Source organism: Malus sylvestris, chromosome 5 (assembly GCF_916048215.2).
Source record: "Malus sylvestris chromosome 5, drMalSylv7.2, whole genome shotgun sequence".
NCBI classification, from domain to species: Eukaryota; Viridiplantae; Streptophyta; class Magnoliopsida; order Rosales; family Rosaceae; genus Malus; species Malus sylvestris.
In genome coordinates, this window is record NC_062264.1 from 46424934 (window position 1) to 46441234 (window position 16301).

At 37.5% G+C, this 16301-nt stretch overlaps 4 protein-coding genes across 11 annotated transcripts; 1 reads left to right on the forward strand and 3 right to left on the reverse strand.

Annotated features, from left to right (window-relative positions):
* Window positions 1–1318: 1318 nt before the first annotated feature.
* Window positions 1319–5823, reverse strand: LOC126623949 (uncharacterized). 8 transcript variants are annotated; one of them, XM_050292926.1, is made up of 11 exons: window positions 5724–5823; window positions 4956–5316; window positions 4601–4845; window positions 4408–4492; window positions 3733–3918; window positions 3470–3637; window positions 3166–3366; window positions 2513–2684; window positions 2261–2432; window positions 2020–2174; window positions 1319–1866 (listed from the first exon to the last, which is right to left on the reverse strand). In XM_050292926.1, exons 2-10 carry the CDS (start codon window positions 5310–5312, stop codon window positions 2081–2083), a joined length of 1680 nt encoding a protein of 559 aa, XP_050148883.1. In that variant the 5' UTR covers window positions 5313–5316; window positions 5724–5823; the 3' UTR covers window positions 1319–1866; window positions 2020–2080. The 8 variants fall into 8 exon arrangements, with proteins under 8 accessions (XP_050148883.1, XP_050148881.1, XP_050148882.1 ...); XM_050292924.1 differs by having other exon boundaries at window positions 4956–5336; XM_050292925.1 differs by having other exon boundaries at window positions 4956–5336; window positions 5600–5748.
* A 1935-nt stretch (window positions 5824–7758) lies between these two features.
* LOC126622977 (F-box protein SKIP23-like) lies at window positions 7759–8841 on the forward strand. The gene has a single exon (XM_050291637.1). It carries the CDS (start codon window positions 7759–7761, stop codon window positions 8839–8841), a length of 1083 nt encoding a protein of 360 aa, XP_050147594.1.
* An 828-nt stretch (window positions 8842–9669) lies between these two features.
* Window positions 9670–12114, reverse strand: LOC126623974 (rho GDP-dissociation inhibitor 1-like). Its single transcript, XM_050292957.1, has 5 exons — window positions 11367–12114; window positions 11188–11254; window positions 10377–10595; window positions 10135–10259; window positions 9670–9951 (listed from the first exon to the last, which is right to left on the reverse strand). The coding sequence occupies exons 1-5, from the start codon at window positions 11613–11615 to the stop codon at window positions 9874–9876; spliced, it is 738 nt and encodes a 245-aa protein (XP_050148914.1). The 5' UTR covers window positions 11616–12114; the 3' UTR covers window positions 9670–9873.
* Window positions 12115–14019: 1905 nt separating this feature from the next.
* LOC126623979 (uncharacterized) lies at window positions 14020–15978 on the reverse strand. Its single transcript, XM_050292967.1, has 3 exons — window positions 15722–15978; window positions 14595–14816; window positions 14020–14485 (listed from the first exon to the last, which is right to left on the reverse strand). The coding sequence occupies exons 1-3, from the start codon at window positions 15923–15925 to the stop codon at window positions 14273–14275; spliced, it is 639 nt and encodes a 212-aa protein (XP_050148924.1). The 5' UTR covers window positions 15926–15978; the 3' UTR covers window positions 14020–14272.
* Window positions 15979–16301: the final 323 nt, after the last annotated feature.

A 16301-nucleotide genomic window follows, 5' to 3' on the forward strand; every position in this document is an offset into this window, starting at 1 on the left:
GAAATATTATTTAACTCTATGAATCTCGAGTGTTTCTGACACGTCTCTTTGAATTAAGGTTACTTGTTTCTCGAAAAAATAAAAATAAAAGACTTCACCAAACCAAAGTGTGGGTGGGGGAACGTAGAATGAGTGGTGTTGTTTGATATTGGGTATTACCTTTAATTTCGGAACACTTGTTTATTGGCGTTGGAAGGAACCAAGAAAAAACAGATATTAATATTGAGCAGCCCGCCTTTGGTACACATGCAAATTTGCTTTTACTTGACTCAAGGATGGAACCGGATCTCTTTCGGATCCAAATATTCTGAACTTTTTGAAATTTAATCCAACTACTACATTTATTATCTTTTATAGAGACTTCTTGTTTGTAGCCGTTGAATCAAAATTTAACGGTCCGAATCCTTTGCTCCGAAGGTTCAGTTTATTTGAATCCGAAAGGAATCCGATTCCCTCAAGAATGACCTCTTCTAACTCTTTAGGTCGAATTTTCAGAGTGAATTTTGAGCGGCCCATGTTATTCCCCCTTAAAAGTCTCCAGCCATTTTCAAATGACGTAATCTGAGTTGCCAAACAAGTCATTTGCGTGATAAAGAAGTGGTATTGCAATCATTTTTCAAAAAAAGTATGGTCTGATTTGTGGCATGTGCAGAAGCTTCCCGACTTGACCTGGTGCGGTTAATTAGCCCCAGTCTATCAGGGTGCCGGTCCGACTCTTTGAAGGCGCTTCTCCTACGTCACTGATTTAAGTGTTAAAACTAATTAAGTATGTCCAAATCAGTTTTAATCAGGTCGCCATACCAAGTCGTGACTTTCTACATATTTATGATTCTATTACCGTGTGCTGATTTTTGTATGGTTGTGTCTTTTCTATATTATCTTTTTCATTTTTTTCGAATCGTTCGTTGGAAGTATATACAAATGACATTTGTATAAAGTAGATTCATCATTGCTCGGGACCATAATTCATTGATGCAATATTAGAAAGTGAAAATTTTATATGATATTGTATTATTAAATTAAATAATTACAGTGACGGTAAACTCATTTTATGTAAATCGTTCTTCATTCAACAATTGTTTGCACAATATATCACGTTTACAATGTGGAGCAGCTACCGTGTGCACATTTTTTTATTCAATTACCGTTTAAACACTTATATTTATGATTCAATTACCGTGTGCTCATTTTTGTATGTCGTGTCTTTTTTATGTTATCTTTTTCATCTTTCTCAAGCAGCTGGTTGAAAGCATGTACAAATGACATTCAAATTTATATAAAATGAATTCATCATCCCTGGGTGCCTATTAACGCAATATTATAAAGTGAAAATTTTATATGATATTGTATTCTTAAATTGAATAGTTACAGTGACGGTGAACTCATTCTATGTAAATCGTTCTTCATTCAACAGTTATTTGCACACTATATCATGTTTACAATGTGGAGCAACGCTAATTTAGACAAAACAGACAACACAATTAAAACTTCCGCTCAAGCAAATAAGAGAGAAGTTCTAATAGAAATACTCATATTATTACTTAGTACTCCCAAAATTTTAACCTACGAACCAAAACCCATTTTGAAAGTTCAAAAACACGAAGCACCTAATTTATTTATTTATTTATTTATTTTTTGAAATAAAAGGCTGGGAATATTCCGAAACTTTCACCCGTGAACGCCTTCCGACTTTGAATCACTAGCAGATACTGCGGCCATTTCCAGTGGCGTTTCAAGCAAGGGTCAACCCTGGCGTTTCCAATTTAAAACTTGTGACAACATCAACACCCACCAGCAATTTTCAAAACCTACTCCCCACTACTAGCAGCAAATATTCTCAAATGTCCACAAAATTCTGGTAAAATTCTGGAAAGTATAGAACGAACGAATGTCAGCCCTCCGCCTGATGGCAAATATTCTCAAGACAATTTCAGACGCAAAGCTGTATAAAATCGGTTGCTTTAATGTCAAAATTAGATCAAAACTACAAAATGTCAAATCCACAGAACCATACCATACCGAATGTTTCTGAATTTCATGCAAATTCGATCTGCCACCTCAGTCCTCAAATCGTCTCGTGTTACTGGTGCTGCTCGTATATCTGCATGTATGTCTCAGACAGTGCAACCATTTGGGGAAGGGTTTCGGAGACGTGAAGGTCCTGCATCTCATACCTGAAAACAATGCCACAAGTTAGCCCTTACATTTTTCATTTTCTTTTGGTTTATATTAGGCCAACAAAATACGGAATAGATTTTACCATTGTTCTTCGGACTTCCTTTGTACAAACACCCTGTAGGAACCTTCACCAGGTTTACCATCATGTACAATGTTGGCAATGAGATCATACTTTGAGCGCAACCTCTCATTCTCATTGGTGGTTGACAATGGGATGTAGTCTTTCAATTCGAGATTCTTCACAGGGAAGTTCACTGAAAATTAATTCAGATACAAAATATGAGCATTATTGATTAGTCCAATGCAAAATATTTCGATAAACATATAATCTCACCTAAAGTCGGATTCTTCTCCACAAAGAAATTGTTCTTTGTAAAACGTTGGATGTGGAGAATAAGATACTGAGGTAATCGGGCGACTCGATACCTCATCCTTGATATGCGAGGTCGGACCACTTCAGTGATAGTCTCTCCATCAAATTTCTTCAGAATGTTGAAAAGTGGGACCTAAACCAAACCAGACGGAACTGAGAAATGCAAAATACATTTTGAAAAGAAAACTCAAAATAACAGTGCTATAAAACATTTAAACAGAGAATGACCTAAAACTGATGAGGCATGCCTGAAGGGCATGCTTTGGCTTCTTCCGAGGCTGGGTTTAATATTCAAGGAAAACAGAAAACCATTGCGATCAAATCAAGTAACGATATGGAATTAAATTAACCCCTTAGTTCAAAGAAACAACTATCCTCCATTCTGACCAACAAAAATGAGGAATTGCCCAACTACCCACCTTAGGCCTACACATTTATAACTACCCAAGATATATTATTACAGACTCCGACTGAAATGGCACCATTTAAAGTCAATGTATGTATTATGTAACTCAAGCAAATTCCAACTTATTTTATTTAGCCCTGAGAATCCCCTCCACACGCTAGGAAAAAGTTACTCAAGTTGTCATACGAATGAAATAGTGTTCAAGTACCTGGGGTATTATATTTTTCTCCATCACATCTTTGAAAAGCGGTGGTGGGGGCAAATCCAATCCAAGCATCAAGAAAGGCATTTTGTAAGTTTCCTTCACGATACCGTTATTTGCAGTAGCAGCACCTGTATTCTGGTCATCAACATTTTCTATTTTCTCAATACCTTTATTAGGAATCTCCTTCACAACCTCCAGTTCCCCCTATTCACAGAATATTACATATTATAATCTCAAAAACAAGTGCAGGTTAAGTTGAAGCAACAACAATACAGCAAACAAAGGAAAATAAGTAATAGAAAGAAACCTGAAAGCACTCAAATATGATGCTGCTATTTTTCTTCGAAGTTCTAAGATCTGCATGCAGCGTATTAAGCAGCCATGACATGAATTCAACTGGGTCAGACTGTGCCCCAATTCGAAACCTTTTCTTACTGGCTTTCATAACTGCCTGTAGGAACTCGTGCGGGCTGACCTGTAGACATTACCAATTTAGAACATATGAGCTTTTGTGTTTAATAACAATACCTAGTGACATAAATATGGAATCTACAAGAATCAAGATCAAACCTGTCCTTTGAAGTTTCGTGCATGCCATATCTTTCTTGTTAGCTCCCCAAATCGATGAACAAGCGGAGACTTGCAGTGTTGATAATTCTTAGGGATAAGGAAAAAATTTCTTAGAGGAGTGACTCTCATTAAAGATTGTATAGTGACATTCACGAAATCAGTCTCCTTAATGTTATTGAGCCCCACCTGTTTTTGGCAAAATCATGAAAACATAGGTACCAACAATTAGGAGCCAGAACTAAAACCTCACTTGCTGTATCTTGCTAAAATACAAGTAGTACTAAAGTGCACCCATCATACAAATCAATTCCTAATAGATGCTGCAAGCATGAAAATACAATACTTATGTGGTTCAGCACAATCTAGTCTAACCTTATGGATGAGAGAGAAAATCTATATAATCTAACCACTGGAATCATGCTGACTGGTGATTCCTTTGCTCATATAAAAGTCTATCAAGACTGTCAAGCAACTCTATGATAGCTCTATTTGTTGGCTAGCCACGTAATAGATTTATCATAGCTAAATACTTATTTGGCAAGGAATAAAGGTCCTTCCCCGAGTAAGTAAATACAAAGGAAACGAAACTCTATAGTATTCACCACATATGGAATTGAGAAAAGCAGCAAGATAACGCATATGGAATCTTGTGCAAGTAAGAACAAAAAGCAATACCATTCCAGGAAGGTAATCGGAACCATCAAGTGTCCTGGACCATTGCTTGTTTTTGTCAATCTGCTCCACTTGTTCCTCAGTAAACCTATAAAGAACCAAATGAATTAAAAATTATTTTTATTTAACCATGCAATCATGCATACATAAAAAGATACTCAAGGAAGACCAGAAAAATAAGAAAATATAATCAGACCTTGGGTTTAGGACATGCCGAATATCATCCAATGATGGATCACTTATTTCATATCCATCGGGAAGGCAATAAACTTTCTCCGTTTGAAGATTGATATAAACATGGTGTCCGGCTTCAAGGCTATGAGTATATGCATGGGACTTCCTCCCTCTGCCTTGATAATATTTCCCACAAACCAAACATGCATACACATTCAAATTTGACAGGGACAGAGAACAGAACTTCTCAAAATCAAAATCTAAAACCTGGACAAAGATAAGCAAGCAATCAGTATCAATACACCAGATACTTTTGTCTGAATAATACACATACAAGCTGGAATACCATATTGTAACAGATTAGAATAGTAATATACCTGACGATTGACGGCATCAAGATATGGGCAATCCCTCCTGACCTCGATTTCACGCCCCCGCCTTTGGTAAAGTCCTTGTTCAAGGTCATCATCATCATCATCCTCTACTTCTTCAACTTGACCCCCAATTTGTACACCCTTTTGATTAGCGCCACCTACCCCATTAGAGCCATTCACAGGTGGCCTTCTGTGGTTGTCCTCGTCGTCCACATCGCCGTAATTAAAACCCGGAAGTAAAGTGCCTTCAGTGGCAGGTGGCTGCAACGAATGCTCATTTAGTTTTTGCCTCTTTCGGTCCGATTCAAACCCTTCCATGTTCACACTAGCATTACCTTCATGTTCCCTCTTAGAGCTCATTCTCCTAACCCAATTTAAATCCCACTATTTCAACAATAATAGAAACAAATTAGGGAAAAAATCAAAATTTGAATTTCTGAAACCCTAGGTGCATATCACGACGCGGCCAGCAACAGAAAGATAGAAAACAGTTCTAATGTAAACCTATAAAAAGTTAATAAACGATAAAAAAACAGTCGACTGGAAACTTAATTGCAACATTCCGAGTTTTAACAGCAAAAAATAAAGCATAATGCTCTGTTTGGTAGCCAAGAAAACGCGGGAAAGTGAGAGAATCACAGTGTTACCGTTACGTGCGTTAGGATCTTTCATTGCTTGATCGACCGAATTAAATTGAAAATTTCTTGAAAATTACATGTGCTTGAGAGAATCCAGACGAAATTAGCTTGGCGAAGATTGCAGAATTAGTACCTGGACCAGTTTGGTGTTCGCAGTCGGAGGAGAGAGAGCTTTCGATTTTGTTTCGAAGGAAAACTGGAAGGGAAGGCTCGGTCGAGACTCGAGAGGGAGTTAGAGGAGTAACGGATTGGGCTTTCCGGAACCCTTCAGGGTAAATATGGGCCTAATACTTAATAGGTCCAAAGAGACCTCCCGGGCCATTATTTTAGGGGGTGTTTGTTACACCTCCTTAGGAGAGACTGGCTTGGACTAGCTTAAATAAGACTATAATCCTATGTTTGGTAAGGCTCTGGACTAGAATAAGTGGGACTCGCCTCGACTACGAGGCACTCCACTCTTCGCTAAACCTTATTAGCTAGTCCCCTGCTTTCGCTTGGTATTAAGCAGGACTACGGAAACGAGGCGAACATCCAGTTCCAGTTCACGGGCTTCGCTTCTTTTTCTGCATCGTTGTCATCATGGCCAGGCCGTCGGTGGTGCTTGGAATCGGGAAGTTGGCTTTTTGAAAATTGGAGGAGTTCTCGGGAGGGTTGGGTCTTTGGAATTGAGAGGGCTGAGATTTTTTTTATTTGATTTGGGGATTTTGAAAATCGAAGGGCAAGACCTCCAAACCACAAACTCACCCCATCTTCCAGATATGCTCACGAATTTCAAGTGCAAAGGAGAGGGATGGAAGATTTGGATGTTGATTGTGAAAAGCTTCTAGTATGCAAACCAGATCTTGATTGTATAAAGGCTCTGCATTTTGACAGCGAGGTAATTTGGATTCCAATACCCCAATACAAATTCTCTTAATCGATGAAGAAAATTAAGAGATTGATGTAGGATTTAACAGAGAGAAAATGATGGGGAAGAGATAAACGATGAAGGATATAGGAAGGAAGGGAAAGAAAATGTTCTTGGTTCCATTCATCTCCAGACTTCACCCCTTTTATTATTAATTTTTGTTTAATTTTTAAGTGAATTAAAAATGGCCAAAAACTTAGTCCAGCTTAGTCCGATACTGCACCAAACGTCTTACTAAGTTAGTCCAGCTTATTCTAGTCTAAGCCAGTCCAGCTTAGTTCCTGAAGCTAGTCCAGTCCGAGATAGTCCGGTGCAACAAACGCACCCTTAATGTTATAGTAAGTCCGCTATGTGATGTTAAGAATAAACGTTTTATCTCATGACAATTGTTATTAACGCTTTAAAAATCTCATTTTGCACTCCAAACTTTTTATAATTATAAAGAAAAATACACTTGTAAAGAGTGTAGAATGAAATTTTTGGAGTGCTAATAACCATTTCCTATATCATTAATCAATAAATATGTGTTAAGTTAAAGTTGGAATTATTTCATGTATTATAGGAATGTAGTTTCTAAATGTAATTAGTGTTCGTATAACCCTAATGTAATATTTTACAGAAATCAATACACGAGCCATATTTCTACCTAGTACTCCGTAATTATTTGGCTTTAATTTAGAGAAGTGTTATCAGCACTCTAAAAATATCATTCTACACTCTTCACAAGTGTATTTTTCTTTCCTAATATATGAAGTTTGGAGTGTAGAATGAGATTTTTGGAATGCTAATAATAATTTCCTTAATTTAACAAGTCATATTACTACAATATGTGTTATAATAAGTGACCTGGTAACACCAACATGTATCGACATAACATTTACATCAAAGAAATACTCAAATAATATCTTTGATCATAACACATGACGGTCTGATTTTCACGTTTCAAAAATCAGCCACTCAAAACCTAATACTATCATGAGATCAATCGAATCCGGAATTGGAAGAGGGCTAGTGCTCACGCATTGTTGTGGCACTCCTTTTTCCCCACTCGCTCATAACCCTACCTAAATGGAAAAAGGAAAGAAAACAAAAACAGGAAAGAAGAAGTGCAACAACCTACAAGGAATCTAATAGAGCGTATATAAATATAGTTCTAGATTGTAGACATAGGGCAGAGCCACAATTTACAAACCTCTTGTATTAGTCTCAACCATCTCGATCGTTATTTCTTCTTAAACAGTTTCTTTGAGTTACAGACTTGATGGCTCAGTGGTCCGATCTTCCTCATGATCTCGTCGTCTCCATCGCCAAGAGATTGCTTCTCTTGGAGGATTTTATTGTTTTTGGTGCGGTTTGTAGATCATGGAAATCCGCAGCGACCAAGGAGAACTTTACTAGAACACATCAAGTTCCATTACTTTTGCTTCCGGAGAAGAAGGGCACTACCCTCCGTGAGTTTTACAGCTTGAAACATGGCAAGGTTTTCAAACAAAATATGCCAGAATTAGTTACGGGAAAGTTGTTTTATTCTTCCCTAGGATGGTTGATGACTCAGTCTGATAAAGATTCGGAAGTTAATTTGTTGCATCCTTTAAATCATATGTGCATTGAGCTTCCAGACGTTGAAACATTTAAGAATCTTCACTCGAAAGATGAACATCGAAAACTGTTTGGTGATTTCATCGTGGGGAAATTTGTCTTGTCATCAAGCCCTTCATGGACATCGGATTATACTGTCATGATTCACAGTTGTAAAAGACTGGCAATTTGCAGACCGGGCTTGGGAGACCAACAATGGAACATCATAGATTCGTCGAAAACAAATGATCGATTGTATTTCGATATAACTTATTATGAGGGAAAATTTTATGCAGTGGACTACTTCGGCGAAATCTATGTATGTGAAACTGAAGATCCTAAGGCGCCAGCAAAAACAAGGATTATTGTCCCAAGGTTGCCGTACGAACTTAAAAGCCCTTACATCATTGAGAAACTATACCTTGTGGAATCGGCGGGGGCCTTGTTGCTCGTCATGTGTCCTTTAGAAACCATTGAGTGCTTCAGGGTTTTTGAGGTGCCAATGAGTGATGGAAATTGGTCGAACTCAGAGGTAAAAAACTTGGGAAACAGAAGTCTATTCCTAGGTTGTAATTCTTCATTTTCTGTTGAGGCGTCAAACTACGGATGTAAAGCAAATTGCATATATTACACGAATCGTCCACTTCAACGTCAACAAGGAGAGGACATGGGTATTTTTAACATGGAAGATGGAAAGGTCGAGTCGTACATAAAAGAATCACTCAATTTCCTAACTCCGCATTTGTGGGTTGAGCCTTGCTTATAAATGGTACAGATGTGCAAAACCCTAAACCGACGTTCAGGCATGCACGCCATGCAGATCACCAGCTCCAGAAAGCCAACCGATAGATGAGTCTATGACATCCCATCGTCCGTTACACCCCTTGTATATATGCATGTAGGTAGCAGTTAATGAAATCATTCCGTTTTTTAATTTTAGTTTTTATTATTTTGGCGCTATAGATAAATGAAAACTATGTGGGTAAAAGGACTATGAAAAGTGTGAAGAAATTAGTGTATATTGAATGTCAAATCGGACGTCCCCGAAAGGACTTTCTTCCATGTCTTTTCACTCTATCTTTAATACAAAATATCAAAACTAAACGAAATGGTTATGTTGTCTCTAACACAAAAACATGTACACTAGGAAACGAACTAGGAAGAAGAAAGAAGAAGAGAAAGATTTGGAACAATAGAGAAATGTACACTCTTTGCTTATATATATATAATGTCAGGTCGCTGAACAGAGAGTTCGTTATTTTGGTTAGTCCCTTTAAACGCGTGAAAGAGAAATACAAGGGTTTGATTGTTTGAAAATGCTTTTAGAGGAGTACTTTTCAGGACCCACTTGTCTTTTAACTAAAAATTAGTTTCAAAAATATTTTCACTAAAAGTGCTTTCAGCTATTTTAAAAGCACTTCTAAATGAGCTCGTAGTTTATGAGGTTATTACTTAGTGGAAGAATGAGCGGGAGAAACTTCACTACTAATTCACAACTAATCTGGGAATGTCGGGTAAGAAAGGCCCACTTTCCCTGCTGAAATTTTTTTCACTGCATTTCTTTCAACTTTTAATTCAGCACGGAAGCAGTCAATTAACACGAGAAAATTAAGTTAATCATACAAACAATTGTAATCCCAGAGAATAAGGAGAGTTGTGCCAAAGCAAGCAAAGCTCAATTTGTTAACCAACATACACCTAGTAAGCAGTGGAATAATTCTCACATGTTTACAATGAAATGCAGATCATCTCAGCATGGGAAAACAATGTACAACAAATCGATAAAACAGATAGACTTTTACGCCAATTGCCAGTCTTTTCGGATATCAAAGGTGTAATTGATTTCCAAGTAGCACTTGTTGTCATCGTCAACAAACTGCACCACAAAAGCAAAAGGGAAAAATGTGAGATAGTGAGTGGAGTTCATGTCCAAGAGGGCTTTTTGCATAATCCTAATGTATTTCATTCTTGTTCATTCTTTCCGCATAAGGGTACGGTTTTCTGAATCTGCTTTGAAAGATCTGAGGTTATGGAAACATCAAGCGCCGGTTTAACTTACCTTGCTTCGAGCTGAATAAGATCCCCTAGCAAATATGCCAGATGGGGTTGTGTCCTCAGGCAACACATGTGTGTAAGGTTCTGACTGTGGACTAAATGTTCCAAGCATCTCTCTTGTGCTATCAACTGCGAAGAAAATAATCCATGAGAACAAAAACATCGAAACTCCTTAAGGCTTATCTATGCTGTTACATAATATGAATGTGTGTGTGTGTGTGTGTGTGAGAGAGAGAGAGAGAGTACCTTTCACAGCAGTTTTCCAGACTGTGTTTGTGTATTTGAGACCTGAAACAATGTTATTGCTGACCTGAATAGTGAATTCGAGGCTGTAACGGCTACCTTCTTTTAAAGTAAACCACAACCCTTTGGGATTTCCGTTCTCAGGAATCGGAAGAATTATATCAGATCTGCCAGGGGATTTAATTGCAAGGCTCATGATCTTAACATCTGGTTCTAGAGTTTCTGCACAAACACACAGAAACACAAAGTAATTCAATCAGAAAACATAAAGACCGCTACTGCTAGCCAAAATCAGTGTCATATTCATACAACGAAAACATTCGGAGAGAAATTAATCAAACATTACAAACATCTCTTTTACTGAACGTTGAAGATGCATCGATAAACAGATGAAGATATAAAGAAAAAGCTTGCAAACAACTTATATACCTTATAAAACATGAAGCGGATTTTAACTAACCTAATCAAAAGATTAATTTAGACCAAAATTTACTCGCATTGCACTAATCAAGCGCACAATGTACGAATCAAGCCAGAAATATAAAAAAAATTACTGTTTTTCGCAGCATAGAACATGTTTGACCTCTGATGTATACAAGAAAGATAGGATTCTAGTTGACGAAAAGTTCGTTTTCAGTTCCAAAATCTAAAAACTGAAATGGTTATCAAGCGGAGTCATAAAGTTATGAACTTTAGCTGTAAATTAAAAGGGAAAATTCAAAATTTAGTAATTTACACACTTTGATGCTCCATTATCCATTTGACAAAAAAAGGAACTCGAAAGTAAAAGAATTTGGCTAGTTATGAAGATTACCTCCAACAGAATTAACATCTACACTCCCAAGAAGCTGTTCCTTCCACCTCCTCAAGCTCTCATCGTCCTAAAACCCCAAAATTATCACCACAAACAAACAAACAACAACATTAGACAGAAACAAAACCACAACACCATATTCTTCAAACACAGACAAGAAAATTAATTAAAACACAAACCGCGTCCTTCTCAATTTGTTCTTTGAGAGTGCACTGAGGCCCCAACTCAATCTTCTTTACTTCGTCATCGTCGTCCTCGTCCTCGGTCTGATAGAGGGAACCCTCGCTGGGTTCTCTAACCAACCCTGTGGATGGTTGATCCACATTTGCCCCACCAGTTTTCGCCGTCTTGTTGGAGACCTCGGCGGTGTTTTCATCATCCAGCCCCATGTTTTTGGAACTCGAAACAACTCCAACGGCCAGAGACATCAACAGGCCATCAACCCCCAACAAAAAGATAATGGGGTACAGAGAATGTAGACCCAATGACCAAAGTATTATAAGTAGAAAGTGAAAAAAAAACAGAACAAAACAAACAAAAAAAACAAGACAAAACACCCACTTGGAAGAATCTCTGTGGGAAAACAACAATCAATGTGGGAGATAAAAGCCCAATAAAATATGAAGGAATTTTAGTAAAACCCAGAAAAGTGACAGAAAATTAAGAAAAACCCAACAAGGATAAACCTTGCAGCAGGAAAAAGAAAGATGGCGGAGGTGGGAGAGAAGGGGTTGTTGAGGAGGAGTGTTCAAGGAGAGAGGAATGGTCGTACGGTGATCCGAAATTTAGAGAGAGAGAAGGGTGGAGAAAGAGAGGAGAGAGAGGAGGGTGGAGAGATCGTGAGGGTCACTTATTTCTTGCAGCACTAGCTTCCACGAAGACCAGGATTCGAGGAGGGCTTTTCAATTTTTGAAACACAGAAACAAAGACATCGGATGAGACAGGCTAAAGCCGAAGATAGGTGGACCAAAGATAGCAACTTTGACCCCTTCTTCTTATGCGATTTTTATCTTTCGTAGTTTCACACTTTCACCATGCGTTTTCGGACGTAACATGTACATAATCATATTAGTTAGAACAGATAACGTAATTACATTCGCTTAAGCACTTGACCTCGAGTCTTTTTTGCATTTAAATGGTCGCGGTGCAATGTTCACTTGCTCGCTATTACTTTTCAAAATTGTAACTTTCAGTTAAACGTGAAAATAAAAGAGATTGATCAAATAAATATCCTGATCAAATAACATATTCATAATGATTGATATGTGAGTCGAGACTAATAATGTGGCACTATATAGCCCCACAATGCTTTATAAAATTCATGGCCAGATCATTTTCCGTGCATGAGCAGCATGACAGTATTTTCAAATAATTTGGGAGGTTAGCCTCTGATGATGGATTTAAATTTCTTGGCAGGGGATTATTTGATTTTTTATAAAATTCATGGCCAGATCATTTTCCGTGCATGAGCAGCATGACAGTATTTTCAAATAATTTGGGACGTTAGCCTCTGATGATGGATTTAAATTTCTTGGCAGGGGATTATTTTTTATTTTTTATTTTTAAAAGGGGACACTGATATTATCCACCCCTTAGCATCTCCTTAACCACAAATTTAGCTTCCACACCAGCAGCGGGAGTGCCTCTCCTTAAACACAAATTTGGCTTTTAAACCAGCAACAGGTTTCGAACTACTAAAAAAAAATTTGAGGATCCAACGCGGAGGAATCAAAGCAATGATTGGATTATGATTGCACCTAATTATTGGAATCTGGTCAACCTTTATATTAGGCCATTTCTCAGAAAAACTTGAGGTAGGAAAATGCATTTCCGGTGATAAAAAGCTAATCACATGGTGGGACTCACGTAACACAGTACATAATTGATTGAGACTGCTGCTACAGTTGTATCCCCCCAATGGACGGTCCGTCGTGCTCAAGACTGGCTATAAATTGCCATAACAAAGGTGGCCGTCTGCTGACAAACAATAAAGCGTATGGTAGGTGTTCATAGAAGGAAATACAGCTCGGATGATTGTGAAATAAGCCAATGAACTCAAAGACTTTATGGGAAGACCGCGACGTGTTTGGAATATTTCGTGATTTCAAATTTGAATTCACAAAGCTGGTCATTCAAATTACCAGAGAGCAGAAGTTTCGTGAATTCCTTGATTATCCAAACTTTTGTGCCTAAATCTGGACAGTCCTTCAAAATTTGATGGCAGAAAATGCACCATGCCCATTTTCTTTTTTCCTTTTTTGATGAACTGCACTTTATACAACGGCTACAAAACTTTATCCCACTAAATTGTGTCAGCGGTAATTTACTCATAGTCCCCATAATTTACTCAGAAATTTAGTTTCATCCTTGTGTAGTTCTTTCTTTTCATTTTTGTCCTCATAGTTGTATTCTGTTAGCATGGTTTGTCGAATTCCTCAAATAAGGCAATATTCTTCCAACTTGGGTTTGGGTAAATATATATAAGGAGTTTTAACGAAACACTCTCGATATTGTTCACTTTTAACGAAAAATCACATTTTTACCTTTCCCTGGTACTATTCCCTATATATATATATATATATATATATATATATATATATATATATATATATATATATATGCACTACATAGTCTATATTGGATGGAAAAAAATCAACTCTAGTTAACAAATTGGACTAAAGTGAAAACAAAACAAAACTACACGAAATGGAGCAGAAATGCTATAGGAATAAAAGTGAAAATTCGAGTAAACTACAAGGACTACAAGTGCAATATCAGTCAGTTGGAAATTTTGTTAAGTGCCCATAACGTATACCAACCTATCCATCCAAATATCATAGAAAAGAACATGGACTGATTCATTCTGCACACAAGGTCGAACAAAATAACATTTTATGATGTGTTCAGTCATGTGTTCTATTTCAGAATGCTAGGGCCTGTAAAGCTAGCATACAAAAATCCTAGGTTGATCACAGGTTCGGCATTGCGGCGAATTAAACACATTTTGGACTTAAGATACAAAATATAGTGGTCAAATTCTCAATGAATGTTGGGAGTGATCTCAAACCTGAAACAAAATCATCACTCACTGGTCACTTCCCCACTTTCTCAGAACACTCTCTTTAGCGGAGACAGTGCCATAGGCTTCCTTCATCGATATATTATGGCCATCTGGTGCTGTCTTCCTTAAGATTCTAGACATTATTAAAGCAAACCCATTTCTAGTCCCTCGCAAGGCATATAGCAACGGATTGAAGATGACAGCAAGCATCAGTTCTCCCTTTGCTATTATGAGATACTGGAAATCAAGAATAGTCATATGAGAGAGAAATAGAGAGGCCTATATATTTATTCACCACACAATGGCATTGAGTTGAACCTAAAAATGGGACAAGAAAATTTCTTACCATCACAATGATACCCATCACAGCAAGACTTGCTTGTTGTGCTTCTTGCCAGAAATTGCCATCATTCGACCATCCAAACCATCTACCCCACCCAAACCATCCCCCACCACCAGCGCTACCTCCTCCACCCACCTCCTCTCTTCTCTTAATTTCTTTGTCCCATTTCTTGAATTCATCTTTCTTTCCACCAAGTGCACCTTCTAATGCTTTCCTAGCTTGGTCCTGGAACCGTACAATGGTTAAGTTAAATTCATACACAAAAGAGAAACCTGCATTTAAATTGGTGATAGGGACAACTATACTGATCATGACCATAACCCTTGATTAATCCTAAGAACATTATAGGCAAAATAAGCTTTTCTGCAAGCTGAGTAGAACAACCTTTTGTGTGCATCATTAACTCAAAGAAAAGAAGGACTCGGCGAATGATAAAAAGGAGAAAGAGAATATAACAATAAATCATATAATATTATGTATTCTACATGAAGGATCAAATGCCTAATTTTCATCTGTATTGGTTTTTGTAAAGCAAATCATCCACATATTTATAATTGTACGAAATAATGTTCTTGCTCACAACACTTGATTCTATATTACAATTCTCCAACAAATTGAATGCTCAAACTACCAAAGACTCGGTTTTTATTCAGAACTCAAATCAATGCATAAATTGCTCCTAAACTCACTAATCTCACTTCCCTCGGGCACTAAAAGAACGCGGCACATTCCGGATATAATTGACTGTTCAAATGGAACACTAACTGAGTATGCAGTTCCTCAAACCGCACAGGGCAAATGGCGAAGCAGAGACAGACACCACGAGAAGGAAAAAAACATAATCACTGAGTAACTAACATTAAGGAACGCATAATTGCCAAACAAAATACAAACCCAACTGAATCTGATTTCTCAATTTGTCCAAAGTTGTTCACAATTCACATTGTCAGCTGTCAAAATTTTGAAAATTGGGTAATTTTATCGTCTCTTCTGACAAATTAGAAACATAGGTTCTTCATTTCCCAGTAAAAAAGATTCAAAACCATCCAATGAATGCAGTATAACATATCATAGAGGGATATTAGAAAACAAAAGGGGGAAATTGAATTGAAATTTGGTAACTTTGGGACCTGTTTGCGATTGTCTGAGAAAAGGCAAGAGAACCTGCCGCGGCACTTGAGCTTGAACAGCAGAGAATTCCAGTCCTGGGTTGCTTCATTTGGGCGGGAAATGACAGTCGGCAGTGGGCGAGTGGAGGAGGAGGACGACGACAACGACTGAAGGAGTAGGGTTTGCGCTTGGGATGGCGGGATTAGGTTAAGAACCAGCACCATCTTAGCATTTCGCACCAAGCTTTTCTCCTGTATACGTTAGGAGAACCTGACATTGAAACGCTGCGTTTCATATTTTTTTCTTTTTTTCTTTTTGTGTTGATTCTTTTTCCTCTTTGGGTACAAGGACTCATCATTTCTATCTTAATTGGTAGTATAATGTCGAAATTAATAGGCATACGTAGGTTAAGTCGGTTGGTTCGAGAATGTGTTTATTATATCGCACGCAAGTTAGAATCTATTTATGATACATTACATTAGGTAAAAATAAATATAAGGATATCGAAAATAATAGTGTAGTCTTTTCCTTGCTCATACAAAGTTACAAACTAAACAATAGAATAGTAAGCGTACATTATCAATTGATTTAACGGTTTTC